At 35.2% G+C, this 22,857-nt stretch overlaps 1 protein-coding gene across 1 annotated transcript in view; it reads left to right on the forward strand.

Annotated features, from left to right (window-relative positions):
* The window catches only part of LOC150108900 (chromatin remodeling protein domino-like), a 731,915-nt gene that overhangs the window by 613,841 nt on the left and 95,217 nt on the right, over positions 1-22,857 (forward strand). Inside the window, exons 40-41 of the mRNA XM_090410792.1 lie at positions 4,857-5,054; positions 19,135-19,402. Coding sequence (XP_090266918.1) covers positions 4,857-5,054; positions 19,135-19,402 — 466 coding nt within the window. The remainder of the gene's footprint in view (positions 1-4,856; positions 5,055-19,134; positions 19,403-22,857) is intronic.

Consider the following 22,857-nt stretch of genomic DNA (forward strand, 5'->3'; position numbering starts at 1 on the left):
GTAGATGCTGTGAGTATAAATTCATCAGTGAATGACATTAATGGTGGTTGTGTGAAGTGAGCAGTCAATGTGGTTTGGAAGAGAGCAAAAGAAACTCGTAAATAATAATTGGGGGGGGGGGTTGTCTTGAGCCCCAGCAAGTGGGATGGATGGATGTCTATTTTGTAGCCTAGGGTGATAGTTAGGGAAGTTTTGGAGTAAATCTCCAAAACATGGCAAGAAAGCTTCTGAACATAATTCAATAGATAATGCTCTATGTATAGCTTGAAGGTGATACATTGACAAAGTCCTTTTGAAAGTTCTGTAATGCCATAAGGAGAGAGCAAGAAGTCAAAGTTGGCATCAGTATTCAGAGGAAGGGGAGGATAATGAAGGTGTTCTGAGCACAGCCACCTGCAGGATGTTTAGCTGACCCTTTGTGAAGAAGATATAGGAAAACCAGAAGCAACTATAATTGGAAGGTAATCACAGGGTACAGATGCATTCTCTTTCTTCAAAATGCGTACTCTCTCCTAGATTGGTGAAAAAAGGGTGGTATAGATTTGGTAAACTGAAATCTTTAGACCTTGCAAGACAGGCATAGGGATATAAATAGAATGTTATTTATAATGACATCCTCTGATGAGATCATCAAATCCAAGACCTCTCAATCCTTGCATGCCCTCTGTTACATCCTGTCTATGATAGTTATCCCTCGGAAACTGAAGAAATTCATTTTCTTTACTTCCGTTGCTATCTTATCATCCCAATCTATATTGCCATAATTAAAATTACCCATAATGATCACCCTTTTCCTATTTGCTTACTAATTTGCTTATACACCAAGTTAGCTTTGCATTAGGACCAACATAATGTGTTAGTCCATCTTTCTGTGCAGTCACAGTTCACAGATGCCTAGGAACAGATTCCACAAGGTCTCAAATATCCTCCATGCATAACTTATATCCACTGCAGCAACTCTGTCAATTCACGCTCATTCCGTGGAGGAGGATCAGCAGTTCTCACACCCTATTCTAGCATATCCCACACCTGTTCAATTGGATTACAGTCAGGGAAGTTTGGGGCCAAGGCAATGCAGTGAATTCATTGTCATGTTCCTCCAACCACTCAGTAGTTGAACCCAATGATAAGGTGCACTGTCCTGTTGAAAGATGGCACTGTGGTCAGAGTAGATCTTCTACAGGGACTGGTTGGCTAACAAGTCCCTGTAGCGTTCACCATTCAGTGTTTGTGGGATGACAACCAACGGATATAGGGCATGCCAGAAAAAAAGCTCCTCAGACCCTAATACCACCAACTCCACCAACCTGTTGAACCCCAACTGTGCAACTAGGGGATAGGGCTTCATGCTATTTATGCCAAATGTGAACCCAACCATCAGCATGGTGCAACAGAAAATGAGACTCATCACTCCAGACAACTTTCTTCCATCTGTTGAGGGTCCATTGCTGACGTTTCTTTGCCCATGCGAGGCATTATTTGTGATGCCTGACTGTCATCATGGGTACACTTGTTGGTCTTCTGCTGTGGAACCCCAGGCAAAGCAAGGAAATGCATTTGGAAATGGGTCAAACTGCCCCACTGTTGTACTGGTGGGTGAGCTGTGTGATACCAGTAATTACACCCGATGCTCACATCTAGGATCAACCACGCATGGCTGATTAATGTTATCCCTTCTGCTGGATGTCTGTTCATGGCCTGTTGGTTGCTCCCATAATACTACTGCACTTTTGATACAGTAGTATAGGAGCAACCAACAAGCACAGCTGTTTCCAAAATATTGGGACCTGCCCTCCAGGCCCATCCACCTGTGATCAAATTGGCTTACATTGCTGCATTTCATAATTACTGCCAAAAGTTTACATGATGTTGATATCATGTGGTACTTTGTTATTGTACCAAATATGTAAATTGGGGGGGGGAGCTTAATGCAAAGCTAACTTAGTGTACATTTCATGGTTACTACCCTCCACATTACCAGGTCTAAAGCAACATCTAAGTATTTCATCCTATCCACCCCTATCTCACACCATACTGCCTCAAAACCATTGCCACTATTTCCCCTTGCTTCTCTACCTTATATGGACATAACTATTTTTCTGTCATCGATAGCACTCCTCCCTTTTTTACCCTTTCTATCTTCGCAAAAAATATCATACCCTTCCATCTCTATTCCTGTCAGGATGTTATCCTCATCCAACCATATCTCACTTATTCCAATAATTTTTGGTTGAACAAACTCAATCAGTGCAATCATTTCATTTCTCTCATTTCTGATGCTTTTAGCATTCATGTATAAACACAGCAGCTCATTCCTGTATTTATAACAAGTTTTGCTGATATTACTTATTAAATGTGACTTCATGCCTTCCTTGAGCCATTTCTTGTTCTTTTTACCATCCCAGAACCTTCTTCAAATCCAGATGTTCTCCCTACATGCCAGGCCATCCCATTCCCTACTTGTCTACACACATTCATTTCCTCTTTGAGCATCAACCTTTTCTCACACTGTTCTGCTGTTCACCCTGAGTCTCCCAATTTCCCTGCTTGTCTTGTACACTTATTCTCTCATTCTCTACACTCATGCTACTCACTTCTCCATTCATAAGCACCACTTCAACTTTCCTTCCTTACTCTCCCCCTCTTTCACATCACTTTTTACTTGCTCAGATTCATTCTCTGCACTCATTACTCTTCCTTCAAGCATATTTGTTGTTGTTGTTGTTTTTTTAACCTATAATATATTAGTACCATGTATTGGAAGAGAATCGGGAAACGAGGAACTTGTTCACATTGGATTTGAAGGCCTATGTATTGTATTCCTTGGGAAACACATTGGCGGGAAGGTTGTTTCACAATACAGCAGCAGCAGGAATGAAGGAGGAGGAGGAAGAGAAATTTGTTCTGTGAGTATGGAGTTTGACTGCAAAGGAATGTTAGGTGGTAGCCACACATTTCAATGGATTGGGTAGAGAGAGAGAAAGAGAGGGAATTATTCATGATAGTTCTGATGAACATTCACCATAGAAATATCTATAGAAGATGCATGCAGTAGATACTAGATGCCTTTTGCAAGAGCAGCTTGAGTGAGTTGGTAAGAGATGATCATTAATCAGTCTGACTGTTCTCTTCTGCACTATGCTGAGTATTTTTAGGGACCTCTTAGGGGAACCTCCCTAGATCTGCTAGCAGTACTTGTTGAATAGGCAGATTTGTGATTTGTACAGGGTTAATATCTGTTTAGAGGTAAAGTAATGCCTTGAGTGAAAGAATAATCCTAATTTTTTAGATTCCTAGGAGGCAATGGTTGTAATGTGTTTATGCCAAGAGAGTTGATGTCAAGGTAATCCCAAGGAGAGAGATCTCTCATCTTAGGAGAACCTCCCTAGATCTGCTAGCAGTACTTGTTGGATGGGCAGATTTGTGATTTGTACAGGGTTAATATCTGTTTGGAGTTAAAGTAATGCCTTGAGTGAGAGAGGAATCCTAAATTTTTAGATTCCAAGGAGGCAATGGTTGTAATGTGTTCATGCCAAGAGAGTCTTGTATGTCAAGGTAATCCCAAGGAGAGAGAGATCTCTCATCTTGCCTTGAGATTTGTATGTTGTCAAAAATAAGGCTGGATATGGTTCTTTTTCTGTGGGAAATAAGCCTCATCAAAGAATGGTTTGGAGATCAGAATTTAGGCTTGCAGGGGTTGTTGCTTTGTGAGTTGTGGTATTTTGTTTGATGAAAGGTTTGTCAAGTGAGGAGGAGGAATGTAATGTACTGTCATCAGCAAAACTGTGTATTGGATTGGTGGTCAGATGGAGCAGATGTTTGGTTAAACTCTGGGCCTGACTAGCCTAGGCACAGAAATATGGAACCACACTTTTTTCATTGGATTCTTAATAAAAATATTGTCAAACAAATAATTTTGGATCAGACCTTGAGGAGTTTAAAATAATAATAGTAATAATAAGGCAGTAAATATACTTCATAATATGGATGACAATTGGCAACAAAAGCCAAATCTCTAGACAGCATTGCTTGAATATCAAAGCTTAAATATTGTACCACCACAAGAGTTAATATTATTATTCTTTATTCAAAATCATACTAGAAAATAAGTATAATTTCATGTATTATAATGATTTAGAGAGTTACATTAGCATGACTTCTTATTTTGGATGTTAAAAAATAATAATAATATTCCAGGATTAGGATTTAGATAAATTCTTGGGATCCAGTAAAAGTCAGATACTGGTTTCCATGGTAAGAAATCATAATACTGAAATGTCTAATCAAATTTCAAGGAAAGATATTGCTTATTATGCTGAGTAGGAAACCAGACCCTTCCTATATCTTTCTTTCTTTCTGAATAATTACTAATCTTGTACAAATTACAGGTCTCTCCAACCATAGAACACCATTGTCATCTCTGAACGGGAAAATTGATTTATAATTCACATGACTCTAATTTACTCCAGAAGATTCAATTATTATTTGACACTCTCATTTTATACAGGTATTTCTCTGGTTGCTATTCTTTGGAAGATATTAGTAATTCTTCTACCCTCTTCTAAGTCTGTTCAGACAAGCATGGGAACTAGTCAATATCCTTATTCCTTCTTGACCTTCTTGCCATTTATAGTATATACTGTAGGTTGAAATATAATCTTCTGCCTTCATGTAAAATAAATAAATAAATAAATAAGCATTTTACTCATACTCCATTTCTTCAACAATGATTCATCTTAAAGGAATGAATAATTGAAATTTTAGTAATTGAGTAACCAGTCTTTGAATTCTTGAATCAGAAATTTTTTTAAGTTTTCAAAGCTCCAAAGAGATTTGTTTTATTGTTTTCTTTACAGCCTTTACAACAGACAAATCAGTTGACAAAAACAGGACTTCAAGCAGGGGCTGTCACAACTGTTTCCCTTGCAAAATCTTTGGCTAGTGGTATTGTTGTGAATACAGGTACTGGATCTACTTCTAGTAACTTCACTGCCATCAGCAAAGCATTAGGACAAGCAGGAGCAGCTGCTGTTTCTGGGCAAGGAGCTGTACAAGTAAGTTTTACATCACATAATTGTATATCTAGTATTTACAACTTGGTTTATTAAAGCTGCTTATATCAGAATTCAACTTCAGTTCTACATTCTGTAGTTAAATGTCGAAAAATATTTTTTCACTGAAAATTATATCTGAATATAGATAGAATATAATAGATGGTATATGGCATTTAACAAAGTTATGAAGAGAGTTGGAGATCTATGGTCTTTCCTTCTAAAAGATGATATATCCTTTTAATGAATATTTTTATGTCATAAGTTTGCACAAAATCTTCCTAAGAAGGCCAACTTTTTTGTAAAATAACGTTTCTGCTATTGTATGTCCATGTGCTAGTTACTTAACCAATTTCTGAACATTGACAAAGTAATGGCTATTCACAATGCAAACTTCAGCATTCTTCTGTCTGAATGTTTCCTAGCTATGGTCAGTCAAGTATGCAAACAAGAGCATTTGCTGATGGGTAAAACAATGGGCACCTAATTTGAATTCTTCAGCCTCCATCCATCCATCCACTGCTAGACATATTCCTCCTTTCGTAGCTTCTCTTTCCAGTTGTTTCTGTCGTTAACAAATCTCTAGCACCATCTCCAGAACACACGCACACAATTTACAGGCAAAAATACTGTTGTAGTGATGGACAGTTGATGATAGTTGTGTATAGTAGGAGAGTTGAGTGGTGGGGGAGAGAGTAGATGTGTGTGGCAGAGTCAAGTTGGGGTGTGTGCCCTCCCACAATGAGTCCTTGGAGGTGTCATGTAATGATAATAATAACAATAACAACCTCATGTCAAACCTTTGTAGATCATCCCTCCATCTTGTTCTTTGGTGACCTTACTTTCTCTTGGTATCCAGCCTACCTCCATTCACATGCTTTACAATAGTTCATAATATTTTCTAATGCAGTCATCTCTTTAAAATTCTATTATTCCTAATTACCTCTCTCTCTCTCTCTCTCTCTCTCTCTCTCTCTCTATATATATATATATATATATATATATATATATATATATATATATATATATATATATATATTATATCTCTTGGATCTCCTCATGTCTGAGGACTCGTGACCTTACTGATGATGCTTCGCCATTTCTTCCTCCCCTGTGCCTCTCTTATTGCTTGTTCTAGTTTAAGTTCAGTGATTCTTGATATTTGGTCAATCCACCTGTTGGGGGGTTTCCTCTTTTTCTTTTCCCACACGGTTTACCTTGGATGATTACTTTTTCTAGGCAGTTGCCTTCCCTTCTACATACGTGTCCAAAATATTGCAGTATTCTCTTTTCGATTATGTTTATCTGTCTTGTGTGGATATTCAGTTCTTCTAGAATACTTTTGTTTATTCTCTTTTCTGTCCAAGACGCTCTTAACAATCTTCTCCAGCACCAGAACTCGAACGCCCCAATTCTTCTTCTGTCATCTTTTGTCATAGTCCAAGACTCAGAAGCATAGAAAAAGATTGAAAACACAAAGTTTCTACAAGCTTAGTTTTTGTCTTTTTGGAGATGTGCCTGTCTTTCCAGATCTTGGTTAAATCAGTCATTGCTTTTTTAGCTAGTTCTTTTCTTCTTCTTATCTCTTTTTTACATCCATCTTTTTTTGTTATCATCACTCCAAGGTAGTTGAAATGGTTGACAATTTCAATTCCTTCTACATCTATCTCTTCTTACTGTTGCTTGATTTCCTTGATATAAGTTCTTTATGAAAGTTATTAGATGGTGTGATATTCCTGATTCTTGCACGATATCCCACCTCATGCAGTCAAAGGCCTTGGAGTAATCTATAAAGCATAGATAAAGGCTTAAGTTAAATTCCATTGCTTTTTCAATTATTTGTCTGATGTTAGATATATGATCTCTAGTCCCTCGACCTTTCCTGAATCCTGCTTGTTCTTCTGAGATCTGATGGTCTATAAAACTTTGTAATTTCTCCTTAATAATGTGTAGTAAAATCTTGCCGGTATGTGAGATAAGGGCAATGGTGCGGTAATTTTCACAGTTGTTGTGATTGCCTTTTTTGTAGATTGGGATAATGGTGGAATTGGTCCAGTCATTTGGTCATCTTCCAGATTTTGTTGCATAAATCGTGTATCCAGTTGACTGCATTCTTTCCAAGGTTTTTCAACATTTCAGCTGGTATTGAATCAGGACCTGGGGCTTTGTTTTTCCTTAATTTTTTGATTGCTTGTTTTACTTCACTTATGAGGATCTGCAGTTCTGTTTCCATGTTTTCCATAGCTCCTTCATCTTCTTGTTGAATAGCTGGATCCTTGTAAAGCTCGGCACAATACTCTTTCCATCTTCTGGTTATGTCATTAGTGTCATTTAAGATCTTGCCATTTTCCTCTGCAATTATATTAAGTTTTGGTTTGAATTTTTTGGATATATCCTTAACCTTCTTGAATAAATCTGCTGTTTCATTAGAGTTGTGGTGTCTTTCTATTTCTTTACAGATGTTTTGGATATAGTTATTTTTTATTTTTTTGACAAGATTTCTTAATAGCTTTATTCAGGTTCTGGTAATTTGGGTTTTGCCAATATCTGTTATTTTAATTTGTTTCCTTTTTTGAATTAGTTCTAGGGTTTCTTTTGTAATCCATAAACTACCATTCTTCATTTTTATTGGGATGTTTTTGGCTGCAGATTTTGCAATGGTTTGTTTTTGGTGTGTCCACTATGATTCAATGCTTTGTTCCTGAGGTGTGCTTTTTTGTTTCTCGAGCTCTGATTCAATGTTCATTGTAAATTTGTTGTCTATTTGTGAAAAGTCATATCTTTTATTGCTGTTATTCTTATTTGCTTTCAGATGGATCTTTAAATTAGAGATTAATAATTGATGGTCTGATCCACAATATGCTCTTGGCAGTGTTTGGTGTTATTGATTAATGTCCTTCATCTTCTGTCAATTTGATTCTTACATCAATTCCCAGGTGCTACCCATGTGTATAGTCTCCTCTTGTGCTGTTTGTACATTGTGTTAGTGATTGCTAATTCCCTTTCAATGCAGAACTCCAATAGTTTTTCTCCTCGTTCGTTTCTAATTCCCAGTTCGTATTTTCCAATGATTCTATATAAGTGATCATCATGTGCATTGAAGTCTCCTAGAACTATTCAAATGTCCTTTCTTAGTATTGTATCCATAGTTTCATTTAGGTCTTTGTAGAATTCCTCACTTACTTCATCTTCTGCATTCAATGTGGGTGCATAAACTTGTATTTTCCTCTGCAATTATATTAAGTTTTGGTTTGAATTTTTTGGATATATCCTTAACCTTCTTGAATAAATCTGCTGTTTCATTAGAGTTGTGGTGTCTTTCTATTTCTTTACAGATGTTTTGGATATAGTTATTTTTTATTTTTTTGACAAGATTTCTTAATAGCTTTATTCAGGTTCTGGTAATTTGGGTTTTGCCAATATCTGTTATTTTAATTTGTTTCCTTTTTTGAATTAGTTCTAGGGTTTCTTTTGTAATCCATAAACTACCATTCTTCATTTTTATTGGGATGTTTTTGGCTGCAGATTTTGCAATGGTTTGTTTTTGGTGTGTCCACTATGATTCAATGCTTTGTTCCTGAGGTGTGCTTTTTTGTTTCTCGAGCTCTGATTCAATGTTCATTGTAAATTTGTTGTCTATTTGTGAAAAGTCATATCTTTTATTGCTGTTATTCTTATTTGCTTTCAGATGGATCTTTAAATTAGAGATTAATAATTGATGGTCTGATCCACAATATGCTCTTGGCAGTGTTTGGTGTTATTGATTAATGTCCTTCATCTTCTGTCAATTTGATTCTTACATCAATTCCCAGGTGCTACCCATGTGTATAGTCTCCTCTTGTGCTGTTTGTACATTGTGTTAGTGATTGCTAATTCCCTTTCAATGCAGAACTCCAATAGTTTTTCTCCTCGTTCGTTTCTAATTCCCAGTTCGTATTTTCCAATGATTCTATATAAGTGATCATCATGTGCATTGAAGTCTCCTAGAACTATTCAAATGTCCTTTCTTAGTATTGTATCCATAGTTTCATTTAGGTCTTTGTAGAATTCCTCACTTACTTCATCTTCTGCATTCAATGTGGGTGCATAAACTTGTATCAGCATTGTTGGAATTGGGATGGTGTTTAATCTTACTGTTATGATTCTGTCACTGACTGGGTTGTATCCTTTTACTGCTTTAGTCTTCTGGATCTCTGCCTCATATAGCATGTATACTACAAGAGGTTACAACTGGTAGCACTGCTGCCCACTACTAGGTATGTTAGTGGTTAGTTGGAAGAGGAGGAAACACCCCTAGCCCTCGAATACTCTAATAGCTTCAGGGAGAATGGAGGATCTCCTCCTGGGATTAGTAAGAGAGACAAGAAGTAGATGGAAAGCTTAAAGTAAAGAACCCTCGTTAGGAGGAATGTTAGTATGAGGGTAGAAGCAATGAGTGGAAGAATAAGAGAAAAGTATGATCAGAAACTTGAAATAGATTATACTTATTATTATTATTAAAAAAGAATTCGAGAGCATGAATCATCAATTCAACACAACAAACCCGAGAAATCTGGATTAGCTCAGCATGGATTAGAAACAAGCCACAACATCCTTTGGTCCAAGACTTCTCCTACACAGATGTCGCTACAAATTTGAACGTTTATTTAAAGAAAGTGTGGAGGCCTTACTTCAACGTCCTAACTTGAATCGTAATGACTGTATATCTATATCAAAAATTTGGGAAAGTTTAATCAGGATAACACATAATTTTTTTTTTTAATGTAAATTTCCTATATTAGTCTAATGTTATTTAAGATTATTACATGAATTTCTGAATTAATATCTTTAATTATGACTTTAAAATGTTTACTCTTCTAATACTTAGCAATATGACATCATGCGGCTCGTTTTATGTGTGAATGATCAATTGTTCGTATTCCACCTTGTTTTCTTTTTTTAAAAAAAAAAAAAAAAACTATTCCTATGCAGCCACTGAAGATGGTCTGTAATATTCAGACCGAAATATATGACAAATTAAATATTATTCTTGTGTAAACGTGTATATATTTAATAATCATTATGTCACGAGTATCGTTAAAGAATAAAAAAAAAGATTATACTTAGCTCTGGGACCCCGGGTTAGCCATGTCTGTGCCTGCAAGCTGTAAATAAACCCCATGGGGAAATATATATATATATATCAGATGTTGATTTATCACCTCAAACGTGCTTGCTAGCCTTGACCCTGCTAGACCTAATGAAAGCTCTTCTCACCAGACACTACTGGACATTCAAACATTTCCTGCAGCCTAACTGCTTCTTGTGGAACAGTTGTCTTTATAGAAAACAGTTTAAATTGCAGTGGGTAATCTCTTTAGAATAGAAAAGGTCAATGAGATATTTAAAAAATGGTTTCCTAGCTCAAACTACACTCAGACTTAAAATTTGGTAGAGTATGATATATTCATAGTTCGGAAGCATGACTTTTCCACCTTGCAATAGTTTTTCCTTTCTCTTAATTTATTCCATCTTAATGTAAATTTCACATTAGAGTTAGGGAAAGAAAGTAAACTTCCCTTTCTAGATGGTCTATTTGCAAAGAAACCAGGTGATTCTTTAGAGGTTTTCTGCAAGCCTACTCATATTTAATGCTATCTTCATACTTCATCCCTTTGCAGTCCTTTCTCAAAAACTAAGCATGATCTTTAAGAACTGAACAACTTTCTTTTAAATAATGAAAACAAACTTCCGGAAGAACTTCAGATCCTTTTCCATTGCTTGGCTAGATATTCCAAAAACACAGTCAACAAGAGCTACCCTACAAAACCAGAATATCCACTATAAGTATTTAATTTCCATCCCATATATTGGTAATCTCTTCATCAAGATTTCTGCCCTACTCAAAGATTACAACATCCAATTAGTATCAAACCTATCTAAATCATCTGTAGCCTCCTCAGAGCTCTGAAGAACAGTGTTTTTAGGATACCATGTTCCTTTGGCCTAGCCTACATAGACCAAACAAGCCAAAGTTTGAGGTGACAAAGAAAGAACAAGCTAATCCAGAAATGTGTGGGCTAGTGCACCATACTTAAACTTCAGATCACCCTGATGACTGGGAACAGTCACCATGCACTTTCTAGAAGAAAACTCTTTTTATTGACAGATTATGGAATCTACAGCAGTAATTCACTCACATAGCATTCTCAGCAGAAACTAAGAATTTGTCCTAAATGATGTTTGGAAATCACTAATCAGAGCTCTTGACATTTCAGACTTTAATTTTTCAAACAATTACATGCAGACTCTAACAGAGAGAGAGAGAGAGAGAGAGAGAGAGATGGCTGACATGCCACATATCACTGTAATCATATTTATTATTGTTATTATTATTGTACAGGTACTTCCATGGAGTCCAGAGACTCATCACAGGAGACCCAAACTATCCACACAATCTATCATACCTCTTCTTAAACCATTAACAGACAAAGGGCTAACAACTGGCACTGGAAATCCGTTCTATTCATTTACAACTCTCCAAGTAAAAAATCTAGTTCTCACCCCCCCCCCCCACTAGCCACACCTTTACTCAACTTCCAGAGATCACCTCTTGTTCTTCACCCTCTAGCCAAGTAGTGAAACATTTTCCCTGCATCAATCTTATAAAACCCTTACTACTTCTTCCACTTTTGCTCATGATGGGTTTAGTTCCTCAAAGATGAATTTTTTGCCATTTCTTCCTGTCTGTTGTCTTTTTTCCGAATTAAGTGGATGCTTTCTTTTATGTTGTCAATCCATCTTTTTCTTGGTCTTCCTCTGCTGGACTGTTCTTCATTTCTGCCATTTAATAATATGTTTGGTAGTCTTTCTGGGTTCATTCTTGAAACATGTCCAAACCAGCTTAGTTGCCTCTTTTTTACTGTAATTATTGTTTCCTTAACGTTAAGTTCTTCTCTGACTTTTTCATTTGTTTTTCTTTCTGTCCAGTTTGCTTTATTGATTCTTCTTAGGCATTTCATCTCAAAAGCATTGAGTTTATTCATTTCTTTTTTTCTTTAGGATCCAGCATTCTGAGCCATAAAGTACTCTGGGAATTATCATTCTTTTATATATATTTAGTTTGAGATCTTTACTTAATCTTTTATTGTTCCATATTTTTTCTAGTCTGCCCATTGTTATCCATCCGTTATTGATTCTCTGTTTTATGGTTTCAAAATAATCAAGATCTTTGATGATCACTGAGCTTAGGTAATTGAATTTTTTTACTTGTTCTATATTATCATTTCCTATTTTCATTTAGATATGAAATATGAGATATGAAAAAAAGATATCCTTTTTCTTCCTATTACTGTTAGTTTTGTTTTACAAAAATTGATTTTCATATCATATTTGTTACTTGTTTGATGCAGTTTGGTCAGAATATTTTCTAATTTTTCATGGCTGTCTGTAGTGATAACTATATAATCAGTATCCTACTTCTCTTAGGTATAGGTTAAATAAATTTGGTGACAGTGGGCATCCTTTCATAACTCCTTTTTTAATTGCTATTTGGTCTATTTCTATATTTTTGTATTTTATTACTGCTTGTGTTTCTGAATAATAATTCTTAATATAGTTTAATAGGTATTTGTCATACCCTCTATTTTCTAGGATTTTAATGTGTTTTCTTCTATTTATTGAATGTTTCTATCACATCTCCTCTTTTTCACCAATCAACCAACATCTTCATTCCACACACACACTCAATCTGTCCTCATAAGGAACATTCCACAAACCGCTCACCATCTTGATCGCTTGTCTCTGAATCCTCTCTACCGCTTCCTCATCCCCAAGAAACCCAAGAGATCAGACTTGAGCACAGTAATCCAGATGTGAACATATCAAGGCATTATAAAGAGAAATAATTTCTGTATCAGTGTGTTCTTCAATAGCCAAGTAATCTTATTAGCTGCTTTAGCAACATTAGCAATTTTTCCTCTAAGCTTTAACTCTGTCTACTACCATCGCCCCCTAAATCCATATCTTCATCTATTTCCTGGAATACAATTCCATCAGTGGAATTTTAGCGATTATGATGATGTAGCTTGTAGCGATTTATCTCAAAATACATAATTTTACATTTCACTTTTACTACAACTCCTGAGATATTGGTTGGTCTATAATTTGCTACTCCAGTCTTAAAATCTCCCTTATGCAAAGGAATTATTTTGCCCTTTTTTCCAATCTCTTGGAAGGCTAACAGAACTGAGACTTGAATTAAAAAGCATAGTCAGAGGCATTGCCAGTTCCCTTGCACAGTGTTGCAAAATGCAAGCTGATAAAGCATCTAAAAGAGCCTTCAATTCATCCACCACTGTTCCCACATCAGACTCTGTCACATAAGTCACGGTATTAATCTCACTTGGATGATATAGCCTTGCAAAGTGGTCACTCATAAATTCAACTATTTTTGTCTTCTTCTCTCACCTCATTACCATCAGCCCTCATTAAGGTTATTCTTCCTCTTACTTGGCATGCAATGAAACAACTCTTTGAGATTTCCTTTGGCATTCTCAGCTAGTTTCTTCTCATAATCTGAATTTGCCTTACTTAACGTGCTGGTCAGCTTTCTTGCCTGACCCTTGTACTGATCATTAGCTTTCTATGTCACCTTTCTCCTTATATGCCCTTCACAACATTTTTTGCAGCTCATTCTTAATGATACTGCTCATCCATCTAACTCCTACCTGATTTATGCTCCTTACTTCAGGTATACAATTTAATACTGCTTCCTCTAGATGTCCCTTAACTATCTGCCATGCACTACTAACTTCCTTCCCTTGCCAAGCTTTCTCCTAAGCTTGTCACCTGCCTTGTAGTTCCACATAACCCTTCTTGACAGAATATTCCTCATGTTTTGCAGTCTTTCAAGTCAAGACCGCATGGTCACTTTCTGCAATAAGCAACGTGGCCACTTTGGTTATGGATAGCTCTTCTAATCCTATGACCAGATCCAATACTTTTGCACCCTGAGTCCCCTTCATCACGTTGCCTCAAGTAGTTTCCCTCAGCAGGTGTATAAATGCCATTTCCTTTCTGCCATGTGATCTTTCATTCTTGCAAGCTATGTCTCTATAGTTTAAGTCCCCCCATAATAATCACTTGACCTGCACTCATTGTACTAATTTGCTGATGCATGTCTTCCAAATTATCCCTGGCCTAGAGCAGCAACCAACAGGTTTTTTTTGTGTTATTAGCCTTGATCTCACACCATACTGTTTCAAATGAACAACCATCTCCAGCCTATGTCCTATTGTTTTTTTGGTTGCAATTTATCTGCTATCATCAGTAGTACTCCCTTCCCCATCCTATCTTCTCTATCCTCCCTGAAAATACTAAACTCTTCAAATTCTATCTCTGAAGTTGAAGTACCCATAATAATTACTCAACTTGCACTCATTGTACTAATCTGATACATGTCTTCCACATCATCTCTGGCATTCCCTGGCCTATAGCAGCAACCAGTTTTATATTTTGTCATGTTGGCCTCAATCTCACACCGTACTGACACAAAAGTACTGCCATCTGCTCGACCAACCCCTTCTCTTGGCTCCAATTCATCTATTATCATAGTTGTACTTCACCCAGTGTCTGTCTACTCTATTCTCCCTAAAAATACTAAATCCATCACATTCTAGTCCTCTATGTCATCTGCTGTTAGCCAATTCTCACTAATGCCTATAACTTTTGCCAAGGTTGCACTAACCAAGGCCAAAAATCCCTCCGTGAATTTATTCCTGATACTTCTAGCATTTTCTTTTTTCATGCTGAATTGAATGCATTGATGGAGGCTATTGATCTGATGGAAGGTGGTAAGTTCATTTTCAGAATGAGGCCAAACATGAAAAACATTATTGGCATATCAAAACCAAAGCAGGAGTTGTGGGTGAATGGATGAGAATTGGGGTTATCTTCCAGATGATTCAAAACATAGTTTGCCAAAGGTGGAGACAGAGGGCTACCCATTGCTGTGTCTTCACACTTTATGGATCTTGTTTGTCCAGCTGAAATATCCTGATTGTATAACAAATTTAAAAAACTTCACAACATAAAGAAGGAAATCATCATATAGTAAACTAAAAGTGTCAGATAATAGAATGTTGTTAAATAGAGAAACAAAACAATGCCAAAGATATGACTTATATATTTGAATATCCTTGATTTTTCCAAGAAAATGTGTGGAATTCTTGATGGATGATCATTTATCAAGAATTCCACAGACTTTCTTGAAAAAATCAAGTATGTTCAAATTTAAGGAAACAATGTCAGAATTGACTAATAACTTGTGAATAAAAGGAAGTTATTCTCCCACTTTAGAAAGCTTTGGTATACCATATCTAGGTTTGCAGATATGGTCATCTGGGTTCCAAGGAGAGGAATATATAATGTTGGAGGTTTAATGGATTTTTTTACAACACTCAGAAAGGATTAAAAATAATTTAATACTTCCTATATTTCGTCCTAGTAACTAGGACATCTACGGGGATTACAAAAATAACTAATGTAACATAACACAAATATCATACAATACTAAGCCCAACCATGTGGGTGACACTAAAGTCCTATCTAGGTGGAGCACCCTCTAAGGGCGGTTGTATGTGGCCTGGAATATAAAGTAGGACATCTGGTGATGAGTGTTTCCCAAAACCTCCATTAAACCTCCAACATTATGTCTTCACAGCACTTAAGCCTCTATACACGGAGAGGGATATATTTGAAAAAGAGCTATGGTAGTTTATCAAGATGCTAGTTGCATATGGAATTGTGCATATAAGTATAGATTGAGGGAACGTGATCTTCAGAGTTTGAGGAATAGGAGGAAGAGATACAGAACTCTTTTAGCCCTAACTAACTTTTAAAAATCAGTAGATAGCCAGTCCTCACTCTTAGTCATCACTGATAATTGAGTTCATGGCTGTTGATGATTTTGAAGAGCCTAGAGTACCTGCTTTTATCATGTGTACCTATACCCAGATTTCTGTTTTACAGTTATTTTTTCTCAGTCATGAGTTTAAAACCTGAATTTCTAGGATTAAAAATTCTATTTGTCTGCACCACTGACTAACTGATTCAGAAATTAGCTGAAAAAAAAACCTAGAAAAAGCTTCTCTAGACAATGACTAGAATCAGACTTGTAATAGTTTTTTTCTTATGGTGGTTTAGCTCACTGTGGAACCAGAAATGTTGCCACAAGGCAGCATTTTTGATGCATTGCTAAAATCAGTATATAAAGTTTATTTACTTACCTAAGTATTTCTGGTTTTATTCTAACATTCATTTCCACCTTTAATAAAATAAGACCCAATGTATATAAGATTTTAAAACACCTAAATGCAGATACTAAAGAAAACATAAAATTAAACACCGAATTGAAATTTATCTGTCCACAGAATTGTGGACAGATAAATATTTTAAAAAAGACAACTGGCAAACATTTAATGAAAATGAAAAGGAAATGTCTAAAGAAGAATTAGAAATCAGCCTGAAAGAAACAAGAAATGGAAAATCACCTGGAGAAGATAAGCTAGGTTCAGAACTATATTAATATGCAGGAACAAGATTCAAAGAAAGACTCCTATTATTTTTACATAAAATTTATACAACTGGTAACCCCCCAATAGAATGGGAAAAAAAACAATTGTGATTCCTATCTTTAAAAAAGATAATAGAGATGACCCTGAAAACTATAGAGTTATAAGTATACTAAATTCCTGTTACAAAATATATAGAATAATTTTAAATAGCAAACTAATGAAATATTCTGAAAACTTTATTTTAGAAGAACAGAATGGATTTAGAAAAGGAATCACATATAGACCCAGCCTTTTGCCTAAAACTAATAATAGGGAAAAGAAGAGAATACAATTTAGAAACACATATTGCATTTATTGACTTTGAAAAAGCATTTGACAAAGTTAAAAGAAGCATTTTATTTAACATATTAAAAGAAAGACAAATACCAAATAATATCCTAAAAGCTACCATAAGTACTGTATATATGAAAATAATCAAATACAAATAAGATTAAATCATGAGCTATCATATACAAGAGAGATAAACCAAGGGGTCTGACAGGGATGCCCGCTCTCAGCAACTCTCTTTAATGTTTACCTAAATGAAATAATAATAAAATGGAATAAAAATTTCCATCAAGGTATTAAACTTTCTCCTACTGTGAACTTAAACACACTCTTTTTTGCCGAAGACCAGATAATAATTACAAATTCTGAAGATAACTTACAGAAAGCTATTTTAGATCTAAATGAGATAGCTAAAGATTGTGGTATGATAATATCAACAGAAAAATCAAAAACTATGGCCTTTAAAGGACAAAATCCAGTAAGAACTAAAATAGTAATAAATAACAAGATCTAGAACAGGTGAATTCATTTAACTACCTAGGATGTATGATCACATATGAAAAAGATATGAACCTAAAAATTGCAAAATATTTAAAAATAACAGGTGTAATTAACTCTATATTTAAACCAAACCTAGTTCAAAAACAAACCAGACTAAAAGTATACAATACATTAGCCCTGCCAGTCTTATTGCATGGAAGTAAAATCTGGACAATAAAACAAAAAAGACAAACGAAGATTAATAACAGCAGAAATGAAGTTTATGAGAAAAACTGCAAAGTATACTCTGTTTGATCAGAAAAGAAACAAAGAAATTATGAAAGAATTAAACCAAGAATCAGTAATAGAAAAAATTAAAAAATATAAACATAAATGGATGGAACACGTTCAAAGAATGAAAATAGGAAGATTACCAAAACAAGCCATTAGGAAAAAGAAAACCAGGACATCCTCTTAAAAGATTCAACGATGACTTCTAAGGCCAGAACTGGCCATGCTAGGCCTAAATCCTTGATATTCATGATGATGGTGATGATTTCCACCTTTACTTTTTCATCACAACACAGAAAATTATAGAAAAAGATACTGTCAAAGAAGTTATTCTTCTACTTTATATGATCTTGTTCAGACTGTTAGCAGATCTGATTTATTACTTATTTTCTTGCTGAGGTAGAAACTTCAGAAAGGATATTGAGGAAGTAAATAAAATTATATTGGGATTCTTGAATATTGTGAGAATAGGTTGGAGGAATGTAATCCTAACAATGTTGGTAAAATAGGAATAATAGAGGTAATATAATCTTTACGAAAGGAATATTCAAGTTGAATATCGAGATTATCAAAGACAGAGAAAAGATGTGTGTATATCTAGTGAGGATGGAAAACAAGCTACACTTCCTTGAAATTATATAATGGTGTGGTAAATTGTTATTAACACCCCTACCAGCCAGGATGTATATATATATATATATATATATATATATATATATATATATATATATATATATATATATATATATATATATATATATATATATATACACATATCCAGATAAATCTGGATACGATTCTGTAACATCTATTGAATAACATGGATAAGAAGTGCAACTTGGTCTCACTATTTCATCCACCTCAGCCAGTCGAGAGGTTAAGTATGTACTTGAAGCATGACCTTTGAGTAGAATGTATTGCCTGATGAGCATCATAAGATGAAATGAATGCAAAGTATATTATACTTAATGTGAAATTATATTCTTGTTTTAATCCTTTACACAAGTGAAAGCAAACAAAGTTTGCACATGAGGTGTCTTCATGTGAAAACTTTGTCCCTGATCTAGCTTCCATTGATGAGATCTCAATAAAGCTTGAAACCAGTCTGGATATGACCCTTCCAATAATATTTTTGCATTATGCAATGCTGAGGCAGTTAATGTGCAGTCAACAGCCTCTTTTTACAAGTAGTCTAGTCATAAATATACTTTATGCAAACTTTGTTTGCATATACTTCAGTAAAGGATTAAAACAGTATATGCTTTATAACCAAGTGTGAAAAGTTTCTAAACAATAATGAATCTTGTTATTCTGATAATTGTAACAATGGCAATTCATAAAAAATCATGTTGAAAAATTATTATAATAACTAAATTACCTTCCCCCTTATGTGCTTCTTTCTAATCCAGATCTATTATATTCTTATGTAGAGTGCTACAGTGACTGCTTTACGTACTCAGCGTACTGCAGTTACAGCTGCAAGTGCAACTACTACAACAATGACTGTACAAGAAATGGTAGCTGCTGCCGCTGCTGCTGCTGCTGCTGGTCAAGTAAGAAATCTTACTACTACTTCAGTAACAGGATCCACAACTCCTGCTGTAGTTTCTGTTTCTGGCCTTACTGCTGTACAATTACAGGCAGCATCACAAAGGATTTCAGCCTCAGGATTAAATACATCTACTACTGTAGTTTCTGGTAATTGATATTTTATGTATTTGGCAAAAGCTAGGTTTAGTGCCCTTAGTTATTTTAACATGATATGGAATCTGATACTTGTTACAGAATTGAGTAATCAGCTTACATTTCATTGTTGATATAATGGTGTCATCAGCACCCAATGATGAACATTTTAACTATATGACTCTATTAACTGATGGAGCAGAAAAGCTGTTTTCTACAATTTCTGCATATGTTGATTTCCTGCTATCACTGCACTTGATTTTGTGAACCCTTGTAAATATTATGGTAATCTACAATTTTTAAATTGGCATACCTTTTTAGTCATGTTAAAAATGTTCATACAGCCTTGTATGGTTCTTTAAATAGTCTTTAATGACAATTTATTCATTCAAGAATTTTAGTTTTTGAGGTATTTTTTACTTGTTTCTGTGCATAGAACTAATAGCTTGATCAGTCAAATCACACTTTTCTATTCATAAAGACCATAGGTAGTCCTTTCCATCTGTAGTAGTAAACAACATTCCACAGTAAAGTGATGGGGGGGGAAGTGAAGTGGAGCATATGAGGGAGGCTGTTATCTTAATGATCCTTGAACCATTCAGATAACATCCTCCCTCCATTTAAAAAGTGTCTTCTATGTGCTTTGTCTATTTTTTGGGGATTCCTCAGACAAATTTCATCAAGGGAACAATTGATAGAACTTCTTGATATTTCTGTTGTTAAGATATTGTTTATGAATTATTATCATTATGCTTTGAATTATTATTATGATAAGATACTTGAGTAGTTATCAGCTGTGTAGCCATGTTTATGAACCAATATTTTCTAGTTTGAAATTCTTCCTCTAGGATCATCAGATGAACTGTTTGATTTTACTCTGTGAATTATTTTTATTATTCCAGATTTATGAAAACAGTCTAAATGACCACATTCACTCATGTGGTCATTTAGATTCACAGTAGCGTTCAGAAACATCTGAGTGAGTTCATCATCATCAAATTCCTGGTGTGTACCCTCAAGGGGTGTACAGGATATGATAGTACTACATTAAAAATTTACATCATTACTAACTTCTTATCTACAATTATCCTCCAGATCAGTCTGTTACCTATCAAGACTTCAAAATTATCAGATCTTATATTTCTGTCTTCTAAGGCACTTTTTACCCTATCAAACCACCTATATCTTGGTCTTCCTCTGAGTCTTCTTTTTCCTGTCAACCTGGCAGACAACATTATTTTGCTAATCTTTCCTCTCCCATTCTGTTTAATTGACCAAACCATCTGAGATTAGCTCTGCTAACGTATTCCTCAATGCTGACAATGTCAAGTTCTTTCCTAATATCCTTGTTTTTAATATCATATTGCCATTGATGCCATCTGTTTCATGCCTCTAATCTTTCTCAGGACTCTCATATCTGCAGTCTCTAGTCTTTGGTCAAGTGTTTATTTCTAATCCAGCTCTCAGATCCGTTAAAATTGGTTTGAGAACTGCCTTGTATACAGCTAATTTACTGATTTGACTAATTTCTCTCTTATTCCATATAAATTTATTCAGTTGACTTCCTACCATACCAGCTTTGTTGATTCTGTTGTCTGTTTCCATATTTAATTTACCATCTTCACTAAAAATTGTGCCTAAATAGCTGAAATGTTTTACTTGTTCTATAGGTTCTCCATTCACAATGCAGTTGATATTTTCAATGTTTCTGCCTATTTTCATTGTCTATATCTTGTTATTGCTGACCTTCATACCAAATCTGTTACAACAGTTATTCAATTTAGTGAGGGAATCTTGTAGACTTGTACTGGATTTATTTAGAAGTATAACATCATCCCCAAAAAGCAAAGAACTGAGATTAACATCTCCAATTTTGATATCAAGTTTAATACCACTTTCCTTCATGATGTGATCCATATAGATAATGAATGACAGGTGGGATAATGTACATCCTTGTCTCACACCAGATTTAACATTAAACCATCTTCCTGTACTTCTTTCAATTCTAATTATTGACTTACAACTCAAATAAAGACTAAGTATTGCTCGATATAATGTCCCATTGCCATCGTATAACTGTATCATTTTGAATAGCTTCTCTTGGGCACCTTGTCAAGGGCCTTTTCCAGATCGACAAAACTTAAATACAGATCTTTGTTATATTCCCATGACTTCTCAACTGACTGTCGTAAAGTGAAAATCTGACAGCATCTATTTGGCCTGAATCCAGCTTGTTCTTCACCAAACTTTTCTTCCACAATCCTTCTCAACCGTCTCTCTCAAGTATACTTTCATAAATCTTATCAGGAACACTCAGTAGGGAAATACTTCTGTAATTCTCACATTCAGTTTTATTTCCCTTTTTATATATGAGTACTATGAGAGCTCTACTCCAATCATCTGGAATTCATCCCTCTGTCCAGGCCTTCTGAACTATGCAGTGCAGACACTGTAAGACTTTTATACCTCCATATTTCAGCATGTCTGGTCGAATATCATCTACTCCTGCTGCCTTTCCACATTTCAAGCCTTTGATGGCTTTTTCTACTTCAAGTATGAATATGTATTCCTGACTGCATGCCTGATGAGTGTTTTTTACCACTGTGCTATCACTGCTTGTTTCATTTAGCAATTTTTCAAAGAAATTACTCCATACATCAAGGATATCTTTTTCTCCAGTATTCATGTCACGTTTATCATTTCTAATTCCTTTTACATCACTCTTTCCTCCATTTCTGAATTTCTTCAACAACCTCCAGAATATCTTGCCACCTTCTTGATGTTTATTTTCTATGTTCTTATCCAAGTCTTCATATGACTTTTGTTTAGCTAGTTTTACACAGTGTTTAGCTTTCTTACATTTGTCTCTGTATTCTCTAAGAGCACAAGCTGACTTATTTGCCAGGAACTTTTGATATGCTTTCTTCATATCCTTCACTGCCTCTTTAACTTCCTGTGTCCACCATGGAGTTCTGATTTTTCTATCCTTGCAGATAACCTCACCACATGTCTCTCTGGCTGAATCTATGTTTTCTTCAGGGCTTGCCAATGAATCTCCAAGGTTTGGTTCCTGTTCACAAACTCTTTCATTTATTCTTGAATAATGTTTATGTATTTTGGTCTACAGTTCAGATCTGAAAGCTGCTCAACTTGTATTCGCTTTAAAACTTTCTTAAATGTTATTCTTTTCAATATGAAATTCAATTTTATCCTGCTCAAGACTAAATGGTGATCACTTCCAATTTCAAATCCTCTGTAAACTGTTGTGTCCTGCACCAGACAGATAACATCGCTATCAACAATAACATAGTTAGTGAGACTTTTCTTATTCCTTGCCTCGTCTCTCGATGTGAATTTGTGCATATTTTTATGTTGGAACATTGTGTGTTAGTAATAACCAATCCATGTCCTGAGCAGAAATCCAATAGGCATTTGACATTATTATTAGCTTTGCTCTTTTCTCCAAATTT

This window comes from Typopeltis vanoorti, chromosome 2 (assembly GCF_054136105.1).
Source record: "Typopeltis vanoorti isolate ZY-2024b chromosome 2, IOZ_Tvanoo_1.0, whole genome shotgun sequence".
NCBI classification, from domain to species: domain Eukaryota; kingdom Metazoa; phylum Arthropoda; class Arachnida; order Uropygi; family Thelyphonidae; genus Typopeltis; species Typopeltis vanoorti.